General features: G+C 28.0%; 1 protein-coding gene across 4 annotated transcripts in view; it reads left to right on the plus strand.

Annotated features, from left to right (window-relative positions):
- Positions 1 to 391: 391 nt before the first annotated feature.
- Positions 392 to 27,053, plus strand: part of LOC126748959 (cytotoxic granule associated RNA binding protein TIA1) — a 64,224-nt gene continuing 37,562 nt past the window's right edge. For 2 of the 4 annotated variants that reach the window (XM_050458512.1, XM_050458511.1), the window contains exon 1: positions 21,256 to 21,718. In XM_050458512.1, coding sequence (XP_050314469.1) covers positions 21,556 to 21,718 — 163 coding nt within the window. In that variant the 5' untranslated portion in view covers positions 21,256 to 21,555. Of the gene's footprint in view, positions 605 to 21,255; positions 21,719 to 27,053 lie in introns of those variants that run through there. The other 2 variants (XM_050458513.1, XM_050458514.1) reach the window with 2 other exon arrangements.

The following is a 27,053-nucleotide window of genomic DNA, read 5'->3' on the forward strand; positions in this document are numbered from 1 at the left end:
ATATAGTTTTAAGTATAAACCATAATATTTGTTTTGTATTGTTTATTAGAAAAATACTACACTATATAAACTACATTAAAAAAATTAAAATTAAAACGAAGAAAGTAATGGAGGAGAATTAAACGAATATACAATTGAAATTTAGTGAACCAAGATCAGGGAAATGGGTGAAGATGCATCGTAACACTTTTTAAAAAATATATATATTTTTAAGAGCCATGTTTGATTTTTATTTGTAACTACGAAAATATTACACTATATAAACCATTAAAAAAATTAAAATTAAGAATAAAGAACTTGTAAAATATGAGGGAGTACTAAACCTAATTTTCATAACAAAACAACAAAAAATCAAATAAAAATATTTAATTCAATTTATTATTCCAGGAAGTAAAAACAGCTTGGGGTACAGCATCAGCGACCGCAAACCAACCAGCTCTACTCCAAGTACCCCCAATAATAACTCAGCAGGTGTCAAACTCAGCTTCGATGCCAACAATGCCAGCTACGGTACAACAGGTGACAACTCTACCAATTCATCAAGTGAAAAATGCGTCAGTAGTTACCGGCACGACTCTTTTACAACCGAAACAAGACACTTCAAGTAAGTCCTATATTACTGTAAAAAAAATAAAACGTCTGAAATTCGGTATAAATTACGCGTCTGGCGTGAAACATAATGGCACGCAATACGTGCTAGTTTAAATTCCAGAAAAAGGAGGCCGCATAACGAATGAACCATAAAAATTAAATATAAGGTTGTTGCGTAGGGAGAGAAGAAGTAGCAATTGAGACACTCTTGTATCTTATACGTTTTACATTTATTTCGCCTTTTTTTTGCTTTTTATATTCATACGTGCTCAATTATGCTTTTGGACTATTAAGCATGTGCAAAATGATTTTTATATCAGGTTAAACGAGAAGTATTTTAGTTGTGCTATAAAGACAAACTTTCTAACTGCCATGAAAATAATGTTTCTTACCTTAAACGAATATTTAGTCCACGTCCATGCATAATTTTTATGGATACGATGAATATATTTATGGTTTTGCATGTCAGTTTTTATGTTGAGCGCCAAAAGTTTGCAAATGGCTTAAAAATAATATTGAAGGATATTTAAACTACATATACCTTGCCAGTAATTTTTTGGATTTTTTTCTGAATTTTTTAACAATGTAGTTTTTTTTTTTTTAATATTAAGAAATATCAGAAGAGTATAATTTTTCAGATTTACATTAACTCTTTTCCTTCCTTACCTTAACCATACTTAGCGAACTAAAATAGATATGATTCACAGGAAGAATTTGTAAAAAAAAAATAATAAAATGACAAGTATACAAATACACAAAAATGCAAATGCTTGCAACGTCTTCATTCCTTGTTTCCATAATCTTTAAAAGCATTTTCTAGCAACTCCTTACACTCTAACATTTTTCACTCTCCAAACTTTTTCCATACATTTTCCATAGTAGTGAGTATGAGTAAATACTCCATACCCTCACCATCTAAACTCACTTGTTCTAGCTAAAACGTTCTGTAATTTAGTAATAGGGATCCCTGTTGACCTACATGAGTATAAACAGAATTTACCATACAAATTAGCACATCTATTCGTAGCAAATTACTTTAATAGGGTCTCTAATATAATGCTTATCATATTTCAATAGATTGCATCCGGATGCTGGTGCGATATAAATATTGCACGCTTAAACGAATTATAAATTTACATACTATATTTAGGTTGTTATCCAGGAAAACAACAATACTGGATGCGGTTTGTAAATTGACTAGGGGGTGCCGTATCGATTCACATTACAGGTATTTAGTAGTATTTAATCAGAAATAGAGTCTACACTTGTCTCATATTGTTACATTGTATCAATGTTCCTTAATGTGTTACCGTTTAATGGAATCGTTTTGGATATTACATTAATTTATGTAAAGAAAGCAAGAGTTTGTTATTTGTTACTAGAATTCTGGATCAGGTTCTATTTATACACTTTATGGGAGTAATTCAGGCACTCGGCCATAATATTTTAGCATTGAATGTCCATCATATTTACACAAGTTATGCCTAATAATAAAATATTGAAATTTCAACTTGTTCTTGTATTACCTTAATTTTAGTCGAATCCGTGCATCTTCTATTACTCCAAAAATAAAATTCCATTAAAAAATTACTAAAATACATGTTGCAAATTTCCGTATTCAACTGCCTAAAAGAGTTAAAGTCTTTTTTCTCTCTCTGTCACATAAGTTTAAATGCACCGAACTGCCTAGAAATTAAAATTTTCTTCTAGGCAATTGAGTTAGAATCTTCTTTCTCTCTCTACCACATAGTTGAATATGCTGAACAGCCTGAAAAAAAATAAAATATTCTCACAGGCAGTTGAGTTGGAGTATCTTTTCTCTCTCTGTCTCATGGTTAAATGCACTTTACTGTCTAGAAGAAATTAATATATTCTTACAGGCAGTTAAGGTGAAATTTTTTTCTCTCTGTTACATATGGTTGAACGCACTTAACCAATGTGAAACAAATTAAAATATTCTAATAAACAGTTGAGTTGGAGTCTCTTTTCTCTCTCTGTCATATGATTGAATGTGCTTAAGTGCCTGAAAGAAATTAAAGTATTCTTAATTTTCTTACAGGCCGTTGAGTTGGAGTCTCTTTTCTCTCTCTGTCTCATGGTTAAATCCACTCAACTGCCTGGAAGAAATTAATATATTCTTACAGGCAGTTGAGTTGGAGTCTCTTTTCTCTCTCTCTCTCTTTCTCTCTCTGTCACATGATTGAATTTGCTTAAGTGCCTGAAAGAAATTAAAATATTCTTAATTTTTGTATGTAGCTATTTATGCTAAATAAAGATTATTATTATTATTATTATTATTATTATTATTATTATTATTATTATTATTATTATTATTATTATTATTATTAATTTTCTTACAGGCCGTTGAGTTGGAGTCTCTTTTCCCTATTTGTCACATGATTAAATGCACTCAACTACCTGAAAGAAATTAATATATTCTTATAGGCAGTTGAGGTGGAATCTCTTTTCTCCCTCTGTCTCATGGTTAAATGCACCCAACTGCCTGAAAAAAATTAATATATTCTTATAGGCAGTTGAGTTGGAGTCTCTTTTCTCTCTCTGTCTCATGGTTAAATGCACTCTACTGTCTGAAAGAAATTAATATATTCTTATAGGCAGTTAAGGTGAAATCTCTTTTCTTTCTCTGTCTCATGGTTAAATCCACTCAACTGCCTGGAAGAAATTAATATATTCTTATAGGCAGTTGAGGTGAAATCTCTTGTCTCTCTCTGTCACATAATTAACATATGTTTGAACGCACTTAACCGATGTGAAATAAATTAAAATATTCTAATAAACAGTTGAGTTGGAGTCTCTTTTCTCTATTTGGCTCATGGTTAAATGCACTCAACTGCCTGAAAGAAATTAATATATTCTTACAGGCAGTTGATTTGGAGTCTCTTTTCTCTATTTGGCTCATGGTTAAATGCATTCAACTGCCTGAAAGAAATTAATATATTCTTACAGGCAGTTGATTTGGAGTCTCTTTTCTCTCTCTGTCTCATGGTTAAATCCACTCAACTGCCTGGAAGAAATTAATATATTCTTATAGGCAGTTGAGGTGAAATCTCTTGTCTCTCTCTGTTACATATGGTTGAACGCACTTAACCGATGTGAAATAAATTAAAATATTCTAATAAACAGTTGTTAATTAGAATATTTTAATAAATAGTTGTTTAAAATATTCTAATAAATATTGTTCTACCAATTTTTTAAACATTTTTATAACTCAATATAAAAATTAAAAGTGAAATTATATTAATTTTGGCCTAATGCTCACCTAGTCCATTAAAGTTATGCATAATATGGTAAGAAATATTAATATTGAAATCTTAATTTCTCAATCTTTCTGTGCTATTGTAATAAATTATACGGTTTCCTACTATTATTTAGAACAGTCCCTCCTGGATCGTTTAGGAATCCAGGAATAAAATTCCAAATATATATAAAAAAAACTATTAAGATACATGCACTTTAAATATTCCATAATAAATATTTATATGGAAATATTATGCGCATATAAATAAGAACCCCCGCTGATAACTGGAAAACTCTACATGCCTTAGTTGATAGACGGTAAAATTATTATTTGCACCTCAGTATAATTAACATTAAAAACGACATTTTAGCAGCCAATGACATTTACCGTAGAGATATGCGTACTACGCACTGTAAGGGAAAGTATGCAAATAAGGCTGTAAGTAACACGAATATACATTAATATCATGGAGGGTTAGTAGGGAGTTTTCGTAGGAAACTTCCAATTTTCTTTGTTTCAACAATATATCCTTGGGAAGTTGTTCACTACAATTTTACTTTGAAAAATCTATTAAAACCAAATTTCCTTTTTTTTAGCCCGATTTATTTAAATTTTATAACCCTGTTCCCTTTAATGAAAACATGGGATAAACTGAATGTCTAAGATAACACCCAGCTTTGCTCATTTCGCATTTCGCTGAGGGTAAAAGCCTTTGATGTTCCTATTTACGAAGTGCTTATGCAAAATTAAATAACCTGATCAAATTTTCATGTTCGAGGTTGTAAGGCCATTTTTTAGGGTCGATGATGTGTGAGTTAATTACGGAAGTTAATGGGGTTAAGGCCTAATAGCTTTTTGTGATTTTATCTAAAGATAAGGCAAAAAAACTGTTATAGGATGGAATTTAAATTATTAAAATAGCAAGGATAAACCCTAGTCGTTTTTGCGGGTAAATGTCTCGAGCCTACCCTTAATTCGGGCAAATCTCATCAAGCACTCACTCGCACAGAGCATTATGCTTGTGCTAATTTTCATTTATGGCAGCACTCTTGCTAATATTAATACGCATTATCCGGTGGCGTATACTTTCCCTTTTCCCTTTAAAATCCCCTTTTACATTCAACTCCCAGTCGACTGCATGCTCCCTATTTACTGAGCACAAACTAATGTCTTTATTTTATAATGTTCCGGGATTAATAATGAGAAAATATTAAGTCCTTAACCAACATTTTTTAGCTTTTTAATATCAGCTTAATTTAATTTAATGTTATTAGGACTTAATCGTTTTAGGGTTACAAGGGAGCGTATCAAAATACATTGAAAATGTGTTTTTTCTTGGGTATCAGTAATAAAAAAAAAGGCTAAAAGGACATCTAGCAAGGCATAAGTGCGGATTTTAGTAATCAAAACTGCTAAATAAATTTTTACAGTTTGTCGTATTCACACAAATTATGCACAAAAATGACAATACATATTCTGATCCAAATATTCATAGCTCACCTAAATATAGCAAAAGCAACATATTGTTATATGCCATATTTTGCAGTTGCAAGCAATTTTTAAGTTAAAACATCTATTAAAAATAGAGTGACAAATAGAATAATTGATTAATAAAAGTTAATAAATATAAAGTCCCTAGAGGAAAATTTTAATTTAACTCGATATCTATTGACAAAATAGATTAAATGGTGGCCCTCATAAGGTAATTAACCTAAATAAGAATTTGTTGCGGTGTTACAAAAACTACCCCAAAAACACAGTTTAATATTCTTAATAAAATATGCTTTTATAGGCTGTTATTCCATTACAGAGGTTTCATATTATCCGCATAAAAAGGTGCGTAGGGCCCGTAGAGACTAAAAGTGGAGTAATTTTTCGTTTAATTAGCTTGGAGTTATTTATGTTTTTTAACTAAGGGGTGCGCGCATAATTAGGGAAAAAATAACTCAATTATTTTATTGAATTAATATTTCTGCCTCAATTTATTTCGGTTAAAGACAGTTGCATATTTATTTACCTAATATCTATAGTGTGTATGCTATTTCCAAAGTGACAAATACTGGATTCGAAGATACTAAGTACTTACATTTGTTAGTCTGAAGTCGTTGCATATGCTCTAGGATTTTGACAGCAACCGATTCATTTTAGGGATTTGCTTTAGCACTTTTAGCTATACCATTTCCGTTTTAAGTTAAACCCTAATGGGTATTTGGATTTCGCTTTGTTGATAAACGTGACAAAATAAATATGGTTACTTGACGGCAGGTTTGTCAAGTTTGGATTGAATTTTTACAGCTGCATTTTTAATAATTAATATTGGGTTAAATGTCTTGCTTTAATAGAAATTTTTATGCATAATTTAAGTGGATACGTTGTACATATTAACTGTTGCTTAATAATTGTTTTTTTTATATCCTTTAATTCACTTAATATTTGCATTTAATTTCTTATGTTAAACTAATATATATTTTTTAAATTCATAGATGATTAGATTCTAAAAATGAATTCTAAACAAAATAAAATGCAAATAATTTTTAAAAAATATAAGAAAGGATTTATTAAAATTTACCTCTTTACTTTATCCTTTTTGTCAAGAATTATTGCTTCATGCTAATTCTGTATATTTTTTTTTTGTATATAGGTGAACAAAGGAGTATTTATTTTCATAAAAATTGTAGTAATTTAGGTACATAAGTAAAATTAAACAAAAAAAAAAGCCTGTTCTTTTTTTAAATTTTAAATTCATGTAATATTTCGGAATTCTTTATAAATTTCGATTTTCTGTATTGATTTTTATAATGATATGTTAGTCATTAATTTTATAATATAAACATCAAAGTATGTAAGGTAAATTGATTAAAAAATTTGGAATATACATATATGAAAAAATTTAGAATTCATAATAAAATTAGATATATCATTCAAATTTTGTAATTAGCAAACCAAGCATTAATTAATATTACTATAAAATTTAATGGTTTTTAAATGCTCCTAAATAAATTGTTTATTTGCACACATTTTAAGTCACATAATATTTAAAATTAATTTCTTATGTTACGCCTCTTGAATTGTATATATTTTTTTTTAAATTAATTTATTCCCCATATTTTAACGAATTATGCTTGAGGATTTAGATCTGCATATATCTTGGTTGTGGCATTTCTAAATTTTTTTAAAATCTATTATTAGGTTCACTTGATGTTCCAAAATTTATAAATTAGTTATAATAATGATTTTTTGGTAATTATAAGCAACAAAAAATATAAGAAAAATAAATGTCAACATATATGAGTAAATCAAATACAAAAATATTTACAAAAAAAAATTACTTTTTTTGTAGAAAAATCAAATCGTATTTTAAAACATACCAATAAATTAAAAATAGTAAATTTATTATGAAAATTATATAATACAATGATATTATTAACGTTTTTTAATCATGCAGATTACTAACAAAATCTAATAATCTTTTTGCAAGTACTGTAGTATCGAACCCATTTAAGTTATGCATTTTAAATTTACAAATGTAATTATGCTCTACTATTTGGCATCTTAAATAAATTTAGTGATGAATGCACATTTGTAAATCTATAGCTTTTTAGAAATATTAATAAATTTTAAATAAATCCTACTATTTAATGCAGTGATATAAATGAAAATGTTGGTAAATTATGGTACAATTGTTAAAATTTTATGAATAGGCAAAAATGAAAATATGTGAAAACATTTATTAAAATTTACCAGTTTAATTTATTTTTTTTTCGAGTTGTTGTCAAGTTGTTGCCTTAGACTATTTCTGTTTTTTTTTGTAAATGCAAAGTAAATTTAGTAGGGCACGTTTATTAATTATTGTATAAAAATGTATCATAAAAATTATAAAATACAATGATATTACTACTATTTACTGTTTATTAAAAAAATAATTTTACAAATCAGTCATAAATATAATTGAAAACACGATGAACTTTGTAAGTGTGTATGTAATTCCTCTCAAAAAATATGCATCTATCTAATTTAAATAAAATAAAAAAATTAAACTGGATGTTAGCTTGTAATTATAATCGTGTGTTTGAAGAGGATTATATTTACAAGGTAATAATAGTACCTAATATAATCACTGAACTTATGTAAATATGTTGAATTTAAAGTCAGTTGACGGAAATTTTTTTTAATGATTATCTTTTATTGGACAAATCTTTATTAGTCTCTAATCTTCACTATTAATCAAAAATTATCAATAACATAAAGATTGAAATAAGTACTATAGTATGGAATCCATTTAAGTTATGCATATTAATAAAATAAATTTTATTAGTATTCATATAACCAATAAATTTTAAAATGTAATTATGCTCTAGTATTGCATTTTTAGTAAATTTAGTAAAAAATATTTGTAAAATTATAAATTTCCTATGACGTCAATAAATTTTAAATAAATATTCTACAAAAATGATAAAATACACTGATAATATTTAAATTTTTCAATTAGGCAAAGATTAAAAATTAATTACTAATACTAGCAGCATCTCATAATTTTTTTAAGTACTGTTTTTTTGTATCCATTTAAGTTATGCATACTAAACCTTAAAATGTGATTGTACTCTGCTACTTTGCATCTTAAGTAAATTTAGTAGCGCACATTTGTAAATTTATAGGTTGCCAGTAATATCAATACATATCATAGGAATTACAAAGTCTAATAATTCTATTAAAAGTTTTAATAATTTTCTACCTGTGCAAAATTTTAAAAAAAAATTAATATTAATTTTTATAAATTAGTACTTTTTACATGTACATATTTTCAATAAGCAGCATATTAATAATCTTATCGTGAAACGAATATTAACCTTAGCAATTAATTTTATTGTTTCTGTTTCTTTATCAAATCTATTGCTACTTGGAAATGCAATCAAACGATATAGCAAGAAATGCATGCTAGCCATTTTATATTGAAAACAATAATTGCGTCACTAGTTGTGTATCTAAAAGTATTTGTTTCTTTTCTATGAATATCAAATTCAAAACGATTATTATTTTAATGACAAGAGTATCTGAGAATAGAAGTTGATTATTTGTTTTTTATTTGAAGGTAAATTTATTGGATGGAAAACTGTGCATTTGCTTTTTTTGAACACGGCAAATACATCATCAACATATCTTAACCAAACTCATGGAAAGTATTAAAATGTATTTGTATACCCATGACTGGAAAATGGACGAATTATTGACATACAAGTTTGGTTAACTTGGATGTTAGAATCATACCCATTTAAGTTATGCATCCTAAATAAAAAAACCTAATATAGATAAATATTATTTTATATGAATAACTTAAATACCAATAAACGTTATTAAAATTCTAGTTACGATGGTTCACCCATTGCTTAGCACGTAATTTAGAGCTGCCGTAGCGCCAATAGACCGGAATAAGAATGACCGAGTAACCTGTTATGGAAAAATGCATACCATATAATAAAGCTTTTGCAGTAATGTTTATTGAACACGAAAAACCCCTTTAAATCGTTTAGGCACGATAGCGCCTATTTAAATCCAGCCTGAAATATTTTAACTTAAAAGTTGCATTTTAAAATACCGATTAAAACTAAAAAAGTAACATATAGTATTTCATGTTTTAAATGTAATTCTTTAAACTAAGCCAAATCGATAACCGATTAGCTGGTTAATATTACGGTAGTTCCATATAGAAATTGGCGCTTTGTCCACGTTAGCAATAAATGGACCCACATTGTTAAGTCAAAATTTACAGTTTCTACATGGGCCTATTGAACGTATTTATGGTAATTTAAAATTGCTTTTGAGACCAATATAGTGTTTCACGTTTTAAGGAAAACCCTTACTGCTCAACTATAATTACCGCACATGTAGTACATTAAAGTAAACCACAAAGCTACATGAGTAAATATGTATATAGTGTCATGTATTGTGCGTGCTAGGTAGAATCTCAGGGGAGTTTTATCAAATATCTAGCCTCGGCCCGCCCTTTGCGGGGTTTTCAAAAAAAAAACCCCTATACATATTTTACGTGGCCCTGTAAATTAGTTTGAACAACAAATTGGCTGACGCCCTTTTATGTGAACCTACATTATTAATAGCTACGCAAGATACGGCATAGCACAAAAAGGGCTTTAAATTTTAAAAGGTACGTCACAATGCAGGGCTACATTGTGTTACCGTATTTTCATTGAGGAGAATAGCAACAAAGTTCGCTTTTATTGACATGGTTTTGGCTGTAAAGGGATCAGCGTAGACTTTTGTTTTGTTATACGGCGGTGAAATAAGGTAAATTTAAAAGAGTCATGACAAAATTGAAAAAAAAATCTTTTATAACGGGGTGGATATATAAATTTTTATTATTTTGTCGCTCGAGGGCATAACAACCCTTGCGTAATAATTGTATATAATGTATTGGTTATAAGCACCCCCACAGCTTGTGCCTCCATTGAATTTACATTTTATGTGAATTCTGGCATGTTTTTAAATAAGTATGTATAGGTTTTAATATATAAATATTAATAAAACGTATAGGAAGAGATTAACAATTTTATTATTTAGATGTATGCATAACATGCCAAAGCTTAATAAATGAATTTTGTTGCTGTTAATTTAAATAGTGCTTTTTTTTTTTGGGTGATATGTAATAATGGTAAAAGCGCTGCCTTTGGTAATTGATTTTTATTACTAGCAACATCTAGAAATTATTTATTAAAGTACTGCGTATCGTATCTATTAAGGTTATGCATATTAAATTTTAAAATGTTTTTATGCTCTACTATTATTATTATATCTTAATTAAATTTTGTAGGGCACATTCGTAAATTATTTATAAATAACCTGTGACATCAATAAATTTATCAAAATAAATGTATTGAATATTTTAAAACCTTTAAAGCGATATGATTATTCATGTAATAAGAAATAGCTTTTTTTTAATGATTTTAATTAATTTTTCTGGGAGTTTTAAAGCTCAAAACAGTATGAAAAATAGCCAATTTTAGATTAATTACTTGATATTTTTGTGATCTATGAGAAAGTATTTCCAGTGATTTAGATCAAAATTTTTCCTATTTTTTTATTTGTGATTTAACAAAAAGAATAATTGTTATCACTGGAAATATATAAATTTACAAATGTATCATGTAAAATTTTTGAAATTTAATTAAAATAACTTAAGTGCATACAATACTACAGTAGATGTTGCTAGTAATCGAAATTAATTTTAAAATTATTGCCTTATTTTAAAATTTTAATAATATTATTGTATTCAGCTAAGAGCTTGGTTTTTTTAAAACATATTTTTTTTTAAAATATGTTTTAAAAAAACCAACATTAGACGCGGTTGTAGAAGAACTAAATATTAATTTAGATAAATAGGATGGGGACTCAGAGAGTGGTTTTGAAGCCGAGCAACTAAATGAAGATGATAAAGTATAAAGCTTGACCGTTAAAAGCGACAAAACATACGTTAATTTATAAATTCGTATGTATATGTTATATAACTTTCTTTAGATTAAAAAACCAAAGTTTTACTTAAGAGTTATTTAATCTTGTTACTTGTAGTACTTTGGTATCGTCAAAAACTAGACAACACCAATGAAGAATACACCATTGTTCTACTCTATAATGTTTTACGAGAAGCCCTGTGTTTTTTTGTTCGCCTTGAAGAAGACCTAATATAGGCCGAAACGTTGGCAATATAGAAATAAAAAAATTAAATGCCTTGGATTGGACTTGACCCTATATCAAACTTAATTCTTAAAACTGAAAATAATTAAACTGATAACATATTAAATCACAGTTACTTAAGATGCATAATACTATAGCATAATATCATCTTAAAATTTAATATGCATAACTTAAATGGATACGATACTACAGTACTTATAACAAAACTAAGATGTTGATAGTAAAAATAATAAATTTTAATGAATATGAAAAAATATAAAAAAATTATTGCCTAATAGTAAAATTTTAATAACATAATTTTGTTTTATAATTTTTATGACATACTTATTTCAAATTTATTAATATCACAATTTATAAATTTACAATTATGCCTTACTATAGTTACTTAAGATGCAAAATAGTAGAGCATAATAATATTTTAAAATTTATCATGAATAACTTAAATGGATAATATAGGATAGAATTATAGATTTTAAATACGACATGTTTGCCACTCATTTTTCTTTTGTAAATGTAAATATTTATTTGTGCCAAAATGCAGCACCAAAAAAAGGATTAAATAAATATTTTAAATTATGCCTTATTTTATTAACAAAAATGGCATTTTAAAATATTATTATTATAAAACATTACCCTGAAAATAAATACAATCCTTAATTTCTAGGTTCGATTGTGGAAATAAATCCTCAACATTTTAATGACATTCCACAAAATTTCCAAAATTCTATTCCTCTAATAGTTATTTCCAAATTTGCAATTCCTAAATTCCTCCTTTCCATATTCTTTCCAAAATTGGCCAATTTGCAAACTTTTAGCAAAGCAACCTTTGATTTTCAATGCCATAAAAAAATCTTAAAATTCAACTTAAACAATATATATTTTACGCACTTAACTGCTTTGAGCAATCATTAAAAAGTACACATCGAATTTACAAACTACTATATCATAACCAAAATCTCCTGCATGCATTTAGAAAGTTCCCCTCTATAACTGAACAATACAGCTAAATAGGTTAATTGGCTCAAAAGGCTTACTCTAACTTATAATTGATTTTCAATAAACCTATTATTCAATATCAACAGGCTGCATTGCTTGCCTGACGTGCCTTTTAATTCCTTAAATATTCAATCTCGGAAACATCAAATTAAGGTAATAAGATAATTGAAGAATCAACTTTCTTCACATAATCGTCGGAAAAATTATTATCATTTGCTCATGCAATGATTACGAAATATTATATAACAAGCAAAATAAAACAAAAAACGTTAATGACAAAACAAGTAAAAATATCCATTTATGATGTTCTCATTTAACATCGTTCAGAGTCTTCTTAAAAGATAATTTGCCTTGCTCTGCAGGAAGTTTATTACAAAAGATCGCAGGGGTAAAGAACAGAAAAAAAATATCTGCAAGGGTTTTGGTTTTATTGCAAAATGATATCGTATAAAAACTGATAACGAACGCCGATTGAACGGTAAATAGATATTAGTTCCCGTGTTGTTACGACAACGATATTATTAAACCATTTATGACGTTATATAACCGGCTATCCAATAAAACAGAATTTAATGCTGCTCTTTATATTTAAGTATAAAATATACTATAATGACTTTCGGTTTACATAAAGTTATATAGGTTTTTTTATAGGGTTTCATGCCAGTAAATATATACATTTTTGTTTTATTTTAGCAGCGTTGCTTTTTTAAATTAAATTACGAAATTAAATCTGTAATAAGGTCTAACTGACATTATATAAGCTTAAGCCCACTGGAATTAAATATTTTTATAAAGCAAGATTTAATTTGTGTTTACCGCTATATGACGTACGGATACGTCGCATAGAACTCCAATTAGGTTAGTAGGCCGCATGTACCATATATGCGTCAAAAATTTAAGTTTTTATTAAGTATGAAGAAAAAGGAAGTTTGGGCCCCATATGATCTAAAAAGTATTTGTCTCTTTTGTAATTTTCTTATAAAAATTATTTTTATGAATATATTTTAATTAATTGAGGTAACATACCCGTTTAAGTTATGCACCACAAAAATTAAATTTTGATAACCCCAATATTCTCGCAGAGGCTTATTCCGCGAGGATAAAATCACAAAGTGATTTATCAAATCCTTAATAAATCGTTTTAACTTTTATCAGTCATTCTACTAGCTTTTCATTAATCAAAATAATTTGGGGGCTAGTGAATAAATCTGGAGATGAAATGCAGAGTGATTATTGACCCTTGGGCCTGGCTTTCCGATACACTTTTAAAGGGAGAACGTTGTTTTAATATATTTCGGATTTTAATATTTGATATTGACTAAACAGTACAAATACACCTATATCGATTTTAAGAGTTGCCTTGAGAAAATAAAGTATGTGTTACTAATTTGATCTGAACTATTAAAAATATTAAAATTATTCATAAATATAAAGAACCTTAAGTTTATATTTGTCTTCTTAAATATAGATTCCTATTATATGGTATCTAATTAAATAACAGTAAATTGCCAATTTTTTTGTTGTTTTAGGTATATTTCTTTGTTCTTTTTTGCACCAATTAAAACCAACTCAAAGTCAATTCTTTAACCTTTTGAGAAAATATTTATTTTAAAAAACACAAGCAGTTAAGACCGTTAGCTATGCTTTGTTTTTACGTTTTATTTTTTGTCTCAGCTGGAGAAGCAATTTAATTAAAATTTGTTGCAGACGATGGTTTTATTAAAGTTTTGAATTGGAAATATCATATTACTAGTAATATGTGTTCTTTTGAAAATTCACTTTCTTGATCAGGCTGCATAATAAATAGGGGAAATTATTACATTTCCCATAGATACGAAAACAGAATACCTGAGTTTGGGAGGACGCTAGCAAGACCTAGTTGTGGAAAATGCCAAATAAAATCAAACAATAGAAAACTGTGAACAGTTCAATTATATAGGCATATATTTTACCAACGATGGAACTTTGGACGATCCAATTAACGATAGAAGAAGCTAGAAAGAGGGACTAGAGATAGATGGAAGAACACCTTTGGAATGACAATCTAAATAATGCTTATTTAAACTCATTTAGCAACCTAAAAAACCCTGGCAAAAAAAAAACTAAAAATACATTATATGTATTTCTCTCCCATAATGTATCTAATTACACCCGAAAAATATCATCTCACTTTCATCCTCTGTTTATTTTTAAATTGAGATAAAGATATATAAAAAAAAATCGATTTTTCCACCTATTTTCTATATCATAGTTTCATTTTCTAAGTAGTATTTGGATTGCTTGCAAATAGTGTTTTTCTCCTATAATGTGTCTAATTACACCTGAAAAATATTATTTTATTCATATCTTTTGCTAATTTTTAAATCAAGACAAAGATTTGATTTTTCTCTGAATCGTCTGGAAATTGTATTTTTTGGGTTTAATTGGTCAGAGAATACCTAAAAAATATCACCTTATTCCCATCCTTTTTTAATTAAGTGCCTGAGACAGGGATATATAATTGAGATTTCAACTTTTCCCCCTATTTCACATTATTTTTTTTCATTTTATTAATATTGTATGGATCGTCTGGAAATAGTGGTTTTCGAGTTTAGTTGGTCAGATTATACCTAAAAAATATCAGTTTATTCCTACCCCTTTCTAATTAACGGACTCCAGTTCCCGTTTAAAATTTTAAGGGTAGCGGTTGATGGTTAAGGTTTTTAAATGCGAGATAGTTTGTCCCACTAAAAGCATGAATCGTCGGGTGCGAGTGTTTTTTTATTTTTTACGAAATTTCGGAAAAATTCGGGGTGGAAAGTTTTTGGTGCACCACCCTGCATAAATTATAAAAAAAAGCATTTATATTATCTTAGTAGTTTATTTTTCTTGCCTTGCAGCAATAAACTTAAATACAATAAGATCGAAATTTTGCGTATTTACTAAAAAATCTAAAATGAGTTCAGTAGATATAAATAATATAGGCTATCAATGGAGAAAAATTGGTGTATGATGATAATATTAAATTTTGGACAATTTTGGACTCTAATTTGGATTTTCATGCCTACGCTGATTATATTATGAGAAAATTTTCTAAAAAAGTCGGGTTTATTAACAGAATAGTCCAAATCTAATAATACATACCAAGATTTCACTATACAATGCCCTTGCGCTTTCTCATATACATTTTTGTTCGACACTACTAAAAAAGGCATTTTGCCTAAATATATCTGTGATAACTTAACAATTTTTCGTAATGATCACAATTAATAAACCTAAAATTTTGAGGATTTTATTTCGATGTAGTGCTAGTCAAATGCATAAATGTTTTATATAGAGGCCTAAGTAAATTCAACAAATTACCAAATAATGTAAAAACTTGTACAAATTTTAATCAGTTTAAGAGGCTATTGAGAGCGCATGTATTAAGTAAATTTTAGGGCCTATTGTTAACCTATTGTTTTTTCTTTTTTCTTTATTGTATTTTGTAAAAATTCTTTTTTTTTAAATTGTGAATCTTGTAATTTATTAAGTTATTCGACTTGCTTCCGTAGTAAGGTTAGTTTTTAACAAATATTCCGACGAAGTCAATCAAAGTGGCCAGCTTAAAATAAATTTTTGTTTTACTAATATAATTGATTTTAAGTCTGTCCTTGAGTGTGAAAAATGGGCAGAGGTCTATAAGGAAAATAATTTTAATGTCCAATTTGACTTATTTTATTCAACATATTTATGGTATTTTAATTTAAGTTTTTCGTAAAAATTTGCACAACCAAATAAAAATAAAAAGTCATGGGTAACGGATGAAATTAGAAAATCTAGCAAAACATTAAAATATTTACACCGACGACGGCGTGTGATCCCGGAATTGGAGACGACATATAGAAGGGAAAGTGCCAGGTATAAATTATTAATTTATTATAGTAAAAAGCAATTTTATCACCATAAAATAACAAGACTCGTGTCTCAGCTAAATAACAATAATAATTTTTTTTTTAAATTTAGTATAGAGAATAACGGCTTATTAATTACAAATCCTATAGAAGTAGCTAATTATTTTAATAACTCTTTTATTGAAGAACCCAAAAATATTTTAAGTACTTTAAAACAAAATAAAGATATTTCATCTAATATGCAGAATGTTTCTTTTGCATGTTTTTTGCATAGTATGAGCATTGTGCCTTTCAGTGAGGGTGAAGTCCTAAATCTTATAAAAAATTAAATGAAAAATAAACAGTCTATATAGGAATATTTCTAAACTCATTAAAAAATAGTAAGGTTATTCCTGTTTTTAAAAAAGGGGATTCTAATTTGGCTGAGAATTATAGGCCAATAGCTTTAACTTCCTGAAGCTAGTTTCTAAAAAATATCTGAATATGCAATGCTTGATAGCCTTCTAGCTTATCTAATAAAAAACAAAATATTTCCGGTAATTACATATCTAATGTTGTGAAGGTGTGTTGTATTTTAAACATTTTAATAGTAGCTTGTAGGCTTTTATAATTTATAATAGTAGCTTGACGACTTGTACAATACTATCCAAGTTGACGATTAAGTAAATATATTTAATAGCAAGATCTTAAATCACTTGAACAAATATGCACCACTTAAATATAAACTCCTAGTTGAAAAGCCATTTAATTCGTGGATTACTCACAATATAAAAACTATGATTAGACTAAGAGACAAAGCTTTCAAGAAATACCAAACATCAAAATCAGAAGCGCACTTACAGTATTACAGGCAACTAAGAAACTACACTAAGCATGCAATTATCAGAGAAAAAATAGCATTCTTTAAGCAAGTAGCGCATCAAGGAAAAGAATTTTGGGTAACTGCTGGCAAGCTAAAACTAACACGTGATAAAAACCATCTATTTGAACTGCCAAAAAATTGACATACATTTTAAATAATGCTTCCCTCATTCATGATTTCTTTTTGAGCCACTCCAATATGGCTGACTCTACATCATTAGAGCTACTAAATTTTTACAAAAATAGTAGATTTACTAATGAGATCTTTAGCATTCCCCTCTTAGACTCTGATACCTTAAGAAAATTTATTTTTAACTTAAAGTCTAACGCAACCGGTACGGATGGTATATCAATGAAAGATGTTAAGTTGTGTTTGCCTTTTTGCTTAAATCCGCCGTTAAATATTTTAAATGTATGTATTGTTAATCAACAGATATCCCACAATTTGGAAAAGAGCCATAATCAAACCAATTTCAAAAGTGTCAAATCCCCTAGAACTAAAGGATCTTAGACCAATCAGTATTTTACCTGCTACGTCAAAAATTATTGAAAAACACATTTTCATTGAGCTTGGTCATTTTGCAGAAGTCCATAAAATTCTTCCAGAATGCCAGTCGAGAGTGTCAAGTGGCCATTCCAGGAGGGGCGGGCATCACGAGGTACTCAGAGTTTCAGGCAATCTCTTGCGGGGTGCCACAAGGCTCAGTCATTTCACCTTTATTATTCTCAATTTATGTTGCGGATATGTATAAGGTAGTCAAACATGCCACTTTGCAACAATATGCTGACGATTCGCAAATCTATATACCAATAAATAAGGAAAATATTGAAATGACACAACACTCCCTCATATCCGATCTAAAAAGCATTGAAACCTTCGCAAGAGACCACAATCTTAAATTAAATTCCGCGAAAACGCAAGTTATAGTGCTAGGAAGTAAAAACATCAGAAGAAATGTTGAACATAATTTAGATATTAGCATTTCAGGTAATAAAATTCCAGTTGTTAACCAAGCAAAAAATCTCTTGCCCTTACTTTTGAGCCTCATATTAAAACAAAATTAAAAGCTGCCTATTTGCGTCTTAAAAATCTATATAAGCTAAAAAAATATATTCCCTCTAGGCAAAAGTGTTTGTTGTGTGACACTTTAGTTCTGTCTCTTTTTGATTATGGCGACACTGTATACAATAATTACTTGCTGTAACACGTAAAAAGAATGATACAAAGGTACAAAATACCTGTCTAAGACTTTTAAGATTTTAGAGAACACATTACACCACATATGAATAGAGTAAATATTTTAAATATAGAAAACTGGAGAAAACTTCATATGTATAATTTTATATACCGCATTATAAATAATAATAAGCCTACCTATTTAAAAAATATTTTATGGCCTGCCAGTCATATTCGCAAAACGGCATCATTTCAACGCTGTTTCTCTTTTGTTGCTGCGCACTTGTGGAACCAACTGCCGAAACAGATCAAAACACGTAGCAAGAAGGGTTTCTCAAAGCATGTCAGATTAAAGTTACTCTATGAACAAGGTTCTCAAGCTTAGGAAATCAAACATGTCATTAATAATACAACATACTTCAACAGACTTCAGCGTCATATTATATTATATTATAATAATCTTTTTTTTTTCTCGCTTTTCCCGCTGCCCTTAGTGTTGCCTCTCGCTTCTGCCTCCCTAATTGCTAATTTTTTATTTTTTTTTTCATAACTTAACATTATATTTTTTGTAGTCGTTTTAAATTCTTTCATAGACTAAATACTAATGGTAGTGCTTGCATCTGCCATGCATTAATTCTTTTTTTTTAGTTTAGTTTTTATACGGAATTATTTAGAAATATTTAGCTGTTTTGTTTGTTATGTATAGGATAGTTCACATATGCTTTCCTTAATATAAGGAGCATGTGAAGCGGTTTTTTTATAATTGATGAACTGTCCTTTTTGTCATACTTTTTTTTTCATAAAATGTATTCTTTTTTTTTTCTTATTTTGACAAATAAACGATTTGTATTTGTATTTTAAAGGTACGTAAATACAACTTTTAAATACATACGCGTTAAACGTAATTTCTTTGGTTTAATTTTAAAATATAGGTTTGGCTTCAGAATGTACAGATTTATATTTTTTATCATTAATCTGCTTGTATGGATAATACAGTAATATATAAACTTTGCTCAAATAGCGCAAAAATGCCCTTATAATGGTAAAAATATTGAACGTAGCCACATATTGAACCACAAAATAGTGATAGCGCAAAAGTTGATTTATATTATTCTGCAATTCGTATGAATTAAACACTGAATTAAAAACTCTTTCAGTGGTTAAGCTTGATTACGTTAAGTATTCTTCTGAAGTTTGCTTTAAATTTTTTTGCAATTAGGTGTATCAAGTAAGGATACGACTATAAGAGATTATTTTATTAGAATAATTTTAATAGAAAAATAAAACAGATTTATAGGTATTAAACAAATATAAAATTAAAAAATATCATTATTCCTTTTTTTAGTCTTAATTGTCTCGCTACGTCTACTATTGTTTTATATTCGAACTAAAATGCTTTTTAAAGACCTCTATAAGGACTTTGATTCTAGAAAAATGCGTTAAGGCTCTAAGGATACTAAATAAACTTGTGCCCTACAATCATCAAAACTAAATATTTCAATTTTTTCTTTTAAGACAGGTACTATTGAATTTATTCTTTTTGTTATGAATACTAGGTATTTTTTTTTTATATAAAATAGATCTAGTAAAATATTGAATGATTTTTTACAGCCTTTTCTTACTGATTCACAGTGGTGTTCGTATAGACTACTTAAGTTTGGTAACTGTCTATAGATAGGTAATAATCTATGGTAGACAATATTAGGTAGATGAGTAAAATAAAAAGAAAATAAATAATAATGTGTATATTTCTATACATTCTGTCTCATTAACACACATAAATATGCTTCTTATTCTACCATTTCTAATCGGCAAAGTTTTAAGGTTTTGCTTTCATATTTTACATCACATTGCTTTATTTTTATTCATTAGGCCCTTTAAATTTCAGATCTAAACTAAATAGAAAGCGCCTTATTAAAATCTAACGATTCATATGCACTTATTTAGAAACATACTATGTATTCATATACATAAAAATAAAAAAAAACTCACTTAGAAACAAAGCACTATCGAAATTCTAAAACCTAAAACACAACCCACCTTCCCAACATTGTTCTTAAATTTTAAAGTAGCATTGTATTCATTAAATATTTTAACACGCCTCATCTTGTATATTAAAATCACCAACAAAAATGAAACAAAAACCAATATTAATAATAATAATAACATAAATAATTCCACATTTATTTACTCTTTTACTACCAATTTTACAGCACCAAATAAGTCACATAAAAACATTTTTCTTTCTAATGCTCTGTAGCGTAGTATAGTATATAAATACGCTACCATGATGGTGCGTGTCTTCCAGGAAAAGTAACCTAGATGCCCTGTTCGTTTGAGTCATCATAAAAATCCGACCTAAAAACATATGTCGCAACTTGCTTGAACCAACACAAGCTGCCTTGTTATGAAACAATTAGTACCACCAATTATTGTTCTTTGGAAATGCAATGGAAGCACTATTAACAATTGTCATATAATGTATTAATTTCTTTTTTGTGCTATTTTATCTATGTAGATTATTATTTTTTAAACTTCAGCTGCTTCTCGGAATATACTATAACAGAATTTCCGATCTGCATGAAAATCAGATAAAAGTCGATACGTGAAAAATTAAGATATCCAACAGGGATAGTTAGGAAGACGCAGCAAATAAGTGGATAAAATCGAGTTATCCCTTCGAAGGCCTAGTTTATGATTTATTTCGCTCCTGCAGCCTATTAAGCGAGATCCACAAACAGTGCGCAAAGAGCGCCGAAGCTAATGCCAGTTTGCCGCAGTTGGAATAACTCTCCGTTCGCACCAGCACGGCCACTATAACTGTTCCACCACCACCACCACCACCACCAGCAGCACCCCCACGTCCTTCTACCCCCCGAATGAACGCGACACAACACAGACATCCCGCGTTATGCAGTCTTTGAGTTGCGGCTCGTGTGCCCGTGCCAGTGTTAGTCAGTGAAAAACGATCCAGAAAACGCTTTCGCCTTTTCGCCGCGACGGAACTTCCAAAACTTCCGCACAACTTTTTAGCGCGACATTCGAATTTTGTTGCAACTATTGGAAAAGTGCGTAAATTCAACCCGAGACTTGATATGTTGACTATGTCAACACTTTTGATGCCTGCATCGACGATTCCTGTCGGTATGTCTGCCCCTGGTCTTTTACCGGTACCTAAGATGGAAGCTATCCGAATTAATCATTCACCTAATTCTAACACTTCTTTAACTCCCACGTCTGTTTCGTCATCAAAATCAGGTAGTTTTTTAATAAAAATACTTTATTTTTTTAACACGCGCTGTATGCAGTGCGAAATAAATAATTACTAGACCGCTGCAAATTACTTTGTTTTCATAGTTATTAATTAATATAACATTATGAGGGGTGAACATATTAATAACACATATAATAGACCATAGTCGTCACCTAAAATGGACAAGGGGGAACCCCATAATAGTGAACTTTTTATATATGGGATATTTCCGTCGTCCGCAATGCGGAAAGCTCGCAGATTATACGACGCGTTTTATATCAAAATAACAAAAAGCGACCGTGACTTTCATATTTTTATATTTTTGTCCTGCCGAATTTTTTCAAGTTAGTGCGATAGTTGCTGAACGAAATTGTCTTTATTAATATGTTCGACGTTGTGTGTTATGAGTTTGACCCAGTTTATATTGAGCTTTCTTAATACGAACCTCTACCAAGGAAAATAAAGTCGCAGTATTGTTTAAAAAATTATTTCGAGTAAAGTTAATCAATTTTTATTGGCCCAAGAAAAGTATGGTGTAGAGTTTTTGTGTCATAAATTTTCAATAAATAATATAAATTACTAAAATTTTCATAATTTTTTTTAAATCTATTTCATTCTCATTTGAAATAACAAAATATTCAATTCAAAACACTATACCATAATTATATAAAATTCGAAAAAGAATCGAAGACTACATTCAAATGCCAAGCAATAACACAAACGCTAAAATATTCAAATTATTTGGCACCAAAAAATTTTAATATATTACCAGTAGAAATTAAAAATAAAAAAAGAATAAATATTTAAGGATCACGTTTCAAATTCAAATTCGAAAGCACTTAGGATACATGGTTGATTGGTATGCTTAGGAAAATTATTTAATTATAGTAACTCTTTTTATAAACGGATGTTCAGTCATCTAGATGCTGAGTTGCAATTTGTTTTCGATATTATATTTTATTACTGTGTTTACCTTAATAAATGTATTGATTACTATATATTTACTAACCTACAAAAAATTGTCTAAAAAATTATCGTAAGCTAGTTGGATGTATTTGGCAAAAAATTTTGTTAGGCTTAGTTTTATTTCAGTTTTTTTTATCAAAACTCCTGCAATAATTACTTTTTCTTTTAAATAAATAAATTGATTCAAAACCTATTTCCGAGATTCCGAGCTTTCCGGAATATTTTTTTAAATGATTTTTTTAATTAAAAATTCTAAAAAATTCTTATAGCTCAAAAACTAGGCAAAATTTAAAATTGAAAATTTACACACAATTTTTTTATTTTATTTGATTGGACACGTATTTCAGCGGTTTTTGAAAAATTATAAATACTGCTGAGAAAAACAATTTTTTTGAAAAATGATTTTTTTAATGAAAATTCTTTAAAATGCCTATAACTATATAATGCAAAAACTAGGCAAAATTCAAAATTAATACTCAGGTTTCTTCAGAGTTTTTTGCAAAAATATAATATTGCTGAAAAAAAAACAAATTTTTTGTAAAATTGTCCCCTTTTTACGAAAATTTCAAAGGGTATTTATACAAATTCTTCAACAAATTTGATTACTTGCTTTTTCATTCAAATAAATTAATTATTGAACACCATATTTAGCGATTTAAAAAAAAAAATTAAGTACTGCTGGGAATAAAATATTTTTTGAAAATTTATTTTTTTTATAATAAAATTTCTAAATAAGGACCTTCAACTCAAAAACTAGGGTAAAATTTAAAATTCAAAAATTTATACACATATTTTTCATTCAATTTAATTGGAAAACTAATTCAGAATTTTTTGTGTTTATAAGTGCTTATACCTCAAAAACAAGGCAAAATATATAAGTTGAAAATTTGTACACAGATTCTTCAACAAATTTTATTACACACTTATTTTAGAGCTTTTTGAAAAAATAAAGTAGGTACTGCTCAGAAATTTTTTTTTGTTGAAAAATCGATTTTTTTTCCTGAAAATTCCAAAAAGTAAAAAAGTCAAAATTGAAAATGTCTACAAACAATAAATTTTATGAAAGGGTATTGAATCACCTAGGTGAGCCTCTGCTGTTTATATTTTGTTTAAATCCTATGGCGAAACATCCAGATATTTTATTATTATTAAAATTGATTGTTTTTCTTATAATAGATACATAGATAATATTCAAAACCGAAAAACAAATAATTTTATTGCTCAAAATAAGTACAAATTTAATTTTTTAAATACTACTAATCAGGTATGAAATTTTTAATTTATGGAAATAATCCATTAAAACAAACTCGGTTATCGAATTTTATGTTTGGTTTTATGGAAAAGCACTATATTTATTACATAATTTTTTAAATTTTTTTTTTTTTAATTCAGTAGTTTTTTATCATATCTTCAGAAAATAATAGAAAATGTCTTTTATTTATTTTGAAATTAAATAAATTTTCAGAATTAAAAGAATTGAAATAACAAAAATGTTCCATTTAAATGTACAACAGAATTACAAATAATTTTATTTCTCGAAATTCATGGAAACTTAATTCTCTAAATAATATTAATCTGGTATGAAATTTTCGGAAACCAATCATCAATTTGCTGAAATTTTCGTTAAAACAAATTTCATTATTAAATTTCACGGTTTTTTACCAAAATTATAAATCATACATGAAAAGTGCTATTTTAATCATATATAAAATTTATTACAAATTCCTATCCTTTATCAGCCTATAGAATAGTACTTAATTTCCTCTAGGAAATAATTGTGATTGAAATAAGAATTATAAATGTAATTTAATGTCATGTAAAATAACAATTAATATTTAACTTTAACCTTACAAAAAATTTCTAAAAGTCAATCCATTGTTAAATATAAAAAAAATTAAAGATAATATCTTTGAAAATTATGCCTAATTTGAAATATAACCGAGGTTTTGTGCATACGTGACTACTGTCGTATTTACTGTTGTATATTGTGCAAAAAACACTATTATCAAGTGTCTGTTTGCATTATTCCTAGTATAACGTTCCTGATCCATATATATTTAAATCTTATTTAATATATATTTCACTTGATTTGTCTATGTAACATATCTTGAAAATATCTTCAGAATAGAGTAATTGAGTTTTCTCTCATCTCAAACTCTTAAAATATATTCAACTATTTAATAAATATAAGTTGGCATATATGTTTAATCCAAACAAAAATCCTTATATACTATTCCTATTCACTCAAACTGAAAACCTTTAAGGCTTTGTACAAAAACGACATTTATCTAACAAATCGTAGCATCCATACTCGTTATCTACATTGCATCCAAGTAATTAGTTCAATTTACTAGGGAATGTCAAAAAACTGGGACGGTACAATTTAAAGTTGGGTATGTAACGAATTTTGTAAATGTTTCAGTGGCTAAATAAACGAGTAAAGTCACGAGTCTCCTAGGGTTATTAATTACTAAAAAGGTTGGTCAATTAACGCATACCCCGCATTGCGGACACTATAGGGCCCTATACATAATACGAAACATCCCTTTAATAGTATCAAAGGGAAAACTAATTATAAGAAACACTATCATATATTCCTATTATATAAATCGCTTTTCTTTATTAGAACTACACACAAAAAACGCTTCTGCCATTTTCTTTTGTTTTAAAATGCTTATTTACATATATTCCTAGAAGAATTATATTTTGCCGCCGCTTTATTAAACCTGGATTAACATCTACAAAATTACGGTTCTGGCAAACGACAATCTAATTAAAATTTAAACACGAGACAAATATAAGAAAAACAGGTTCGGGCGGGTGTTTAAATAGAAAACAATAAACTGAAGTTTGGCTTTCAAAGGCTCATTAACATTAAAGAAGAAAAAAAAGTACTTTAAACGAACTAAATGGCACTTAATTTATTTTCACAAAGACGAGTTTCTATATCGCGTTGAACTCGCGGCTCTATTTCCGGAAATTCTATACACCGTAATGCTTTACGCATTACATAATCACATTTATATCCTAAAACGGACTTTTAGAAGGCTTCTTTTGCTACGTAATCCATGCGTTAAATCACTTTTTTTTAATTTGATAGGACGTGCTGGTGTTTTTGGTCGAATTACGAAAATTGATTTATTTTCGTAATTTAATAGAAACATAAATATACGGAATTTTTTTAACTTCTAAAGCTAAAACCAAATAAGTATTTCAGTAATTTTTGATAGAGTTGAAATGAGCTTACAGCATAAATAAATAAGAGTTCAAATTTATTGTCACTATTACTGTCGCACTTTATTATTCTAAAATATAGTTAAAATGGGTTTTAAAAATTAAATTAATTAAGACACAAAACGCATAAATTAATATACGAGATATTTAAATTATATACGGTATTAACGAGTTTTTAAATTTTATGATTGCAAATCTATCCAACAAATCTAGTAGTCACTATATTGCATTTAGTATTGCGTTGTGTTAATTTGATATTTTGTGATGAATTTTTATATTTTTGTGTGTATATACTTAAAGTGTATCTATGTTATATTCAGTCTAATTAGGGTTCCTAATTTATATGCTATATTATCATTTTACATTACATATGTTATATTCTCTTCTTCCTTTTGAGGTATGCAAGTATAATTAGCGAATATTAATATGAATTAATCAAATTTAATTTAAATAATCAGTATCTCAAATTTTAATTTGTGATTATTTTTTTTTTGGTTAAATTAATTTATTTTTTTAAATATATTTTAATCCCGGCAAATCAAATAACTGAATTTTAAAATTATTGGATCGTAAAAAGCCAACCTTATTTTTCATAATATTTCAATAACTCCATATAATATTCCATAAAGAAAACAAAATGTGACAATAATATGAGCATGCATCTTCTTACACATGGTTAAAGGAAAAAAAAGAGGATGCTCATGATGAAAATATTTTATATAATTTTCAAATATTTATGCAAATATTTAAATTAATAATACATACTCAATAATATGGACTAAATTCAATTAGAAAATGTATTTGAAAAACTAGATACAAGGCGTATATCTAAAATGCTATATATGAACAAAAAGGTAAGTAATAAGAAAAAATGGAGCATATACGTTCTTTAGTATTGTCTGGGTTTGTCAGAAGGATGAGCTCTATATTTAGAAAAAAATCCAAAAACATTTTCGTGAGCTATAGAGGGAAAACTAAGGGTAGGATGAGAAGAGGGCAAAATAGGGGCAAAAGGGCCGGAGTTAGTAGTTTTTTTTACCACAGCGGGGGTTGTTTTTAAACATATTTTGCATGTTCATGCGCATTTTTATCGGTCTTTTATTTTTAGGATAATTTGATTAGATCTATCTAATTAAACAA

Source organism: Anthonomus grandis, chromosome 22, assembly GCF_022605725.1.
Source record: "Anthonomus grandis grandis chromosome 22, icAntGran1.3, whole genome shotgun sequence".
Lineage (NCBI taxonomy): Eukaryota > Metazoa > Arthropoda > Insecta > Coleoptera > Curculionidae > Anthonomus > Anthonomus grandis.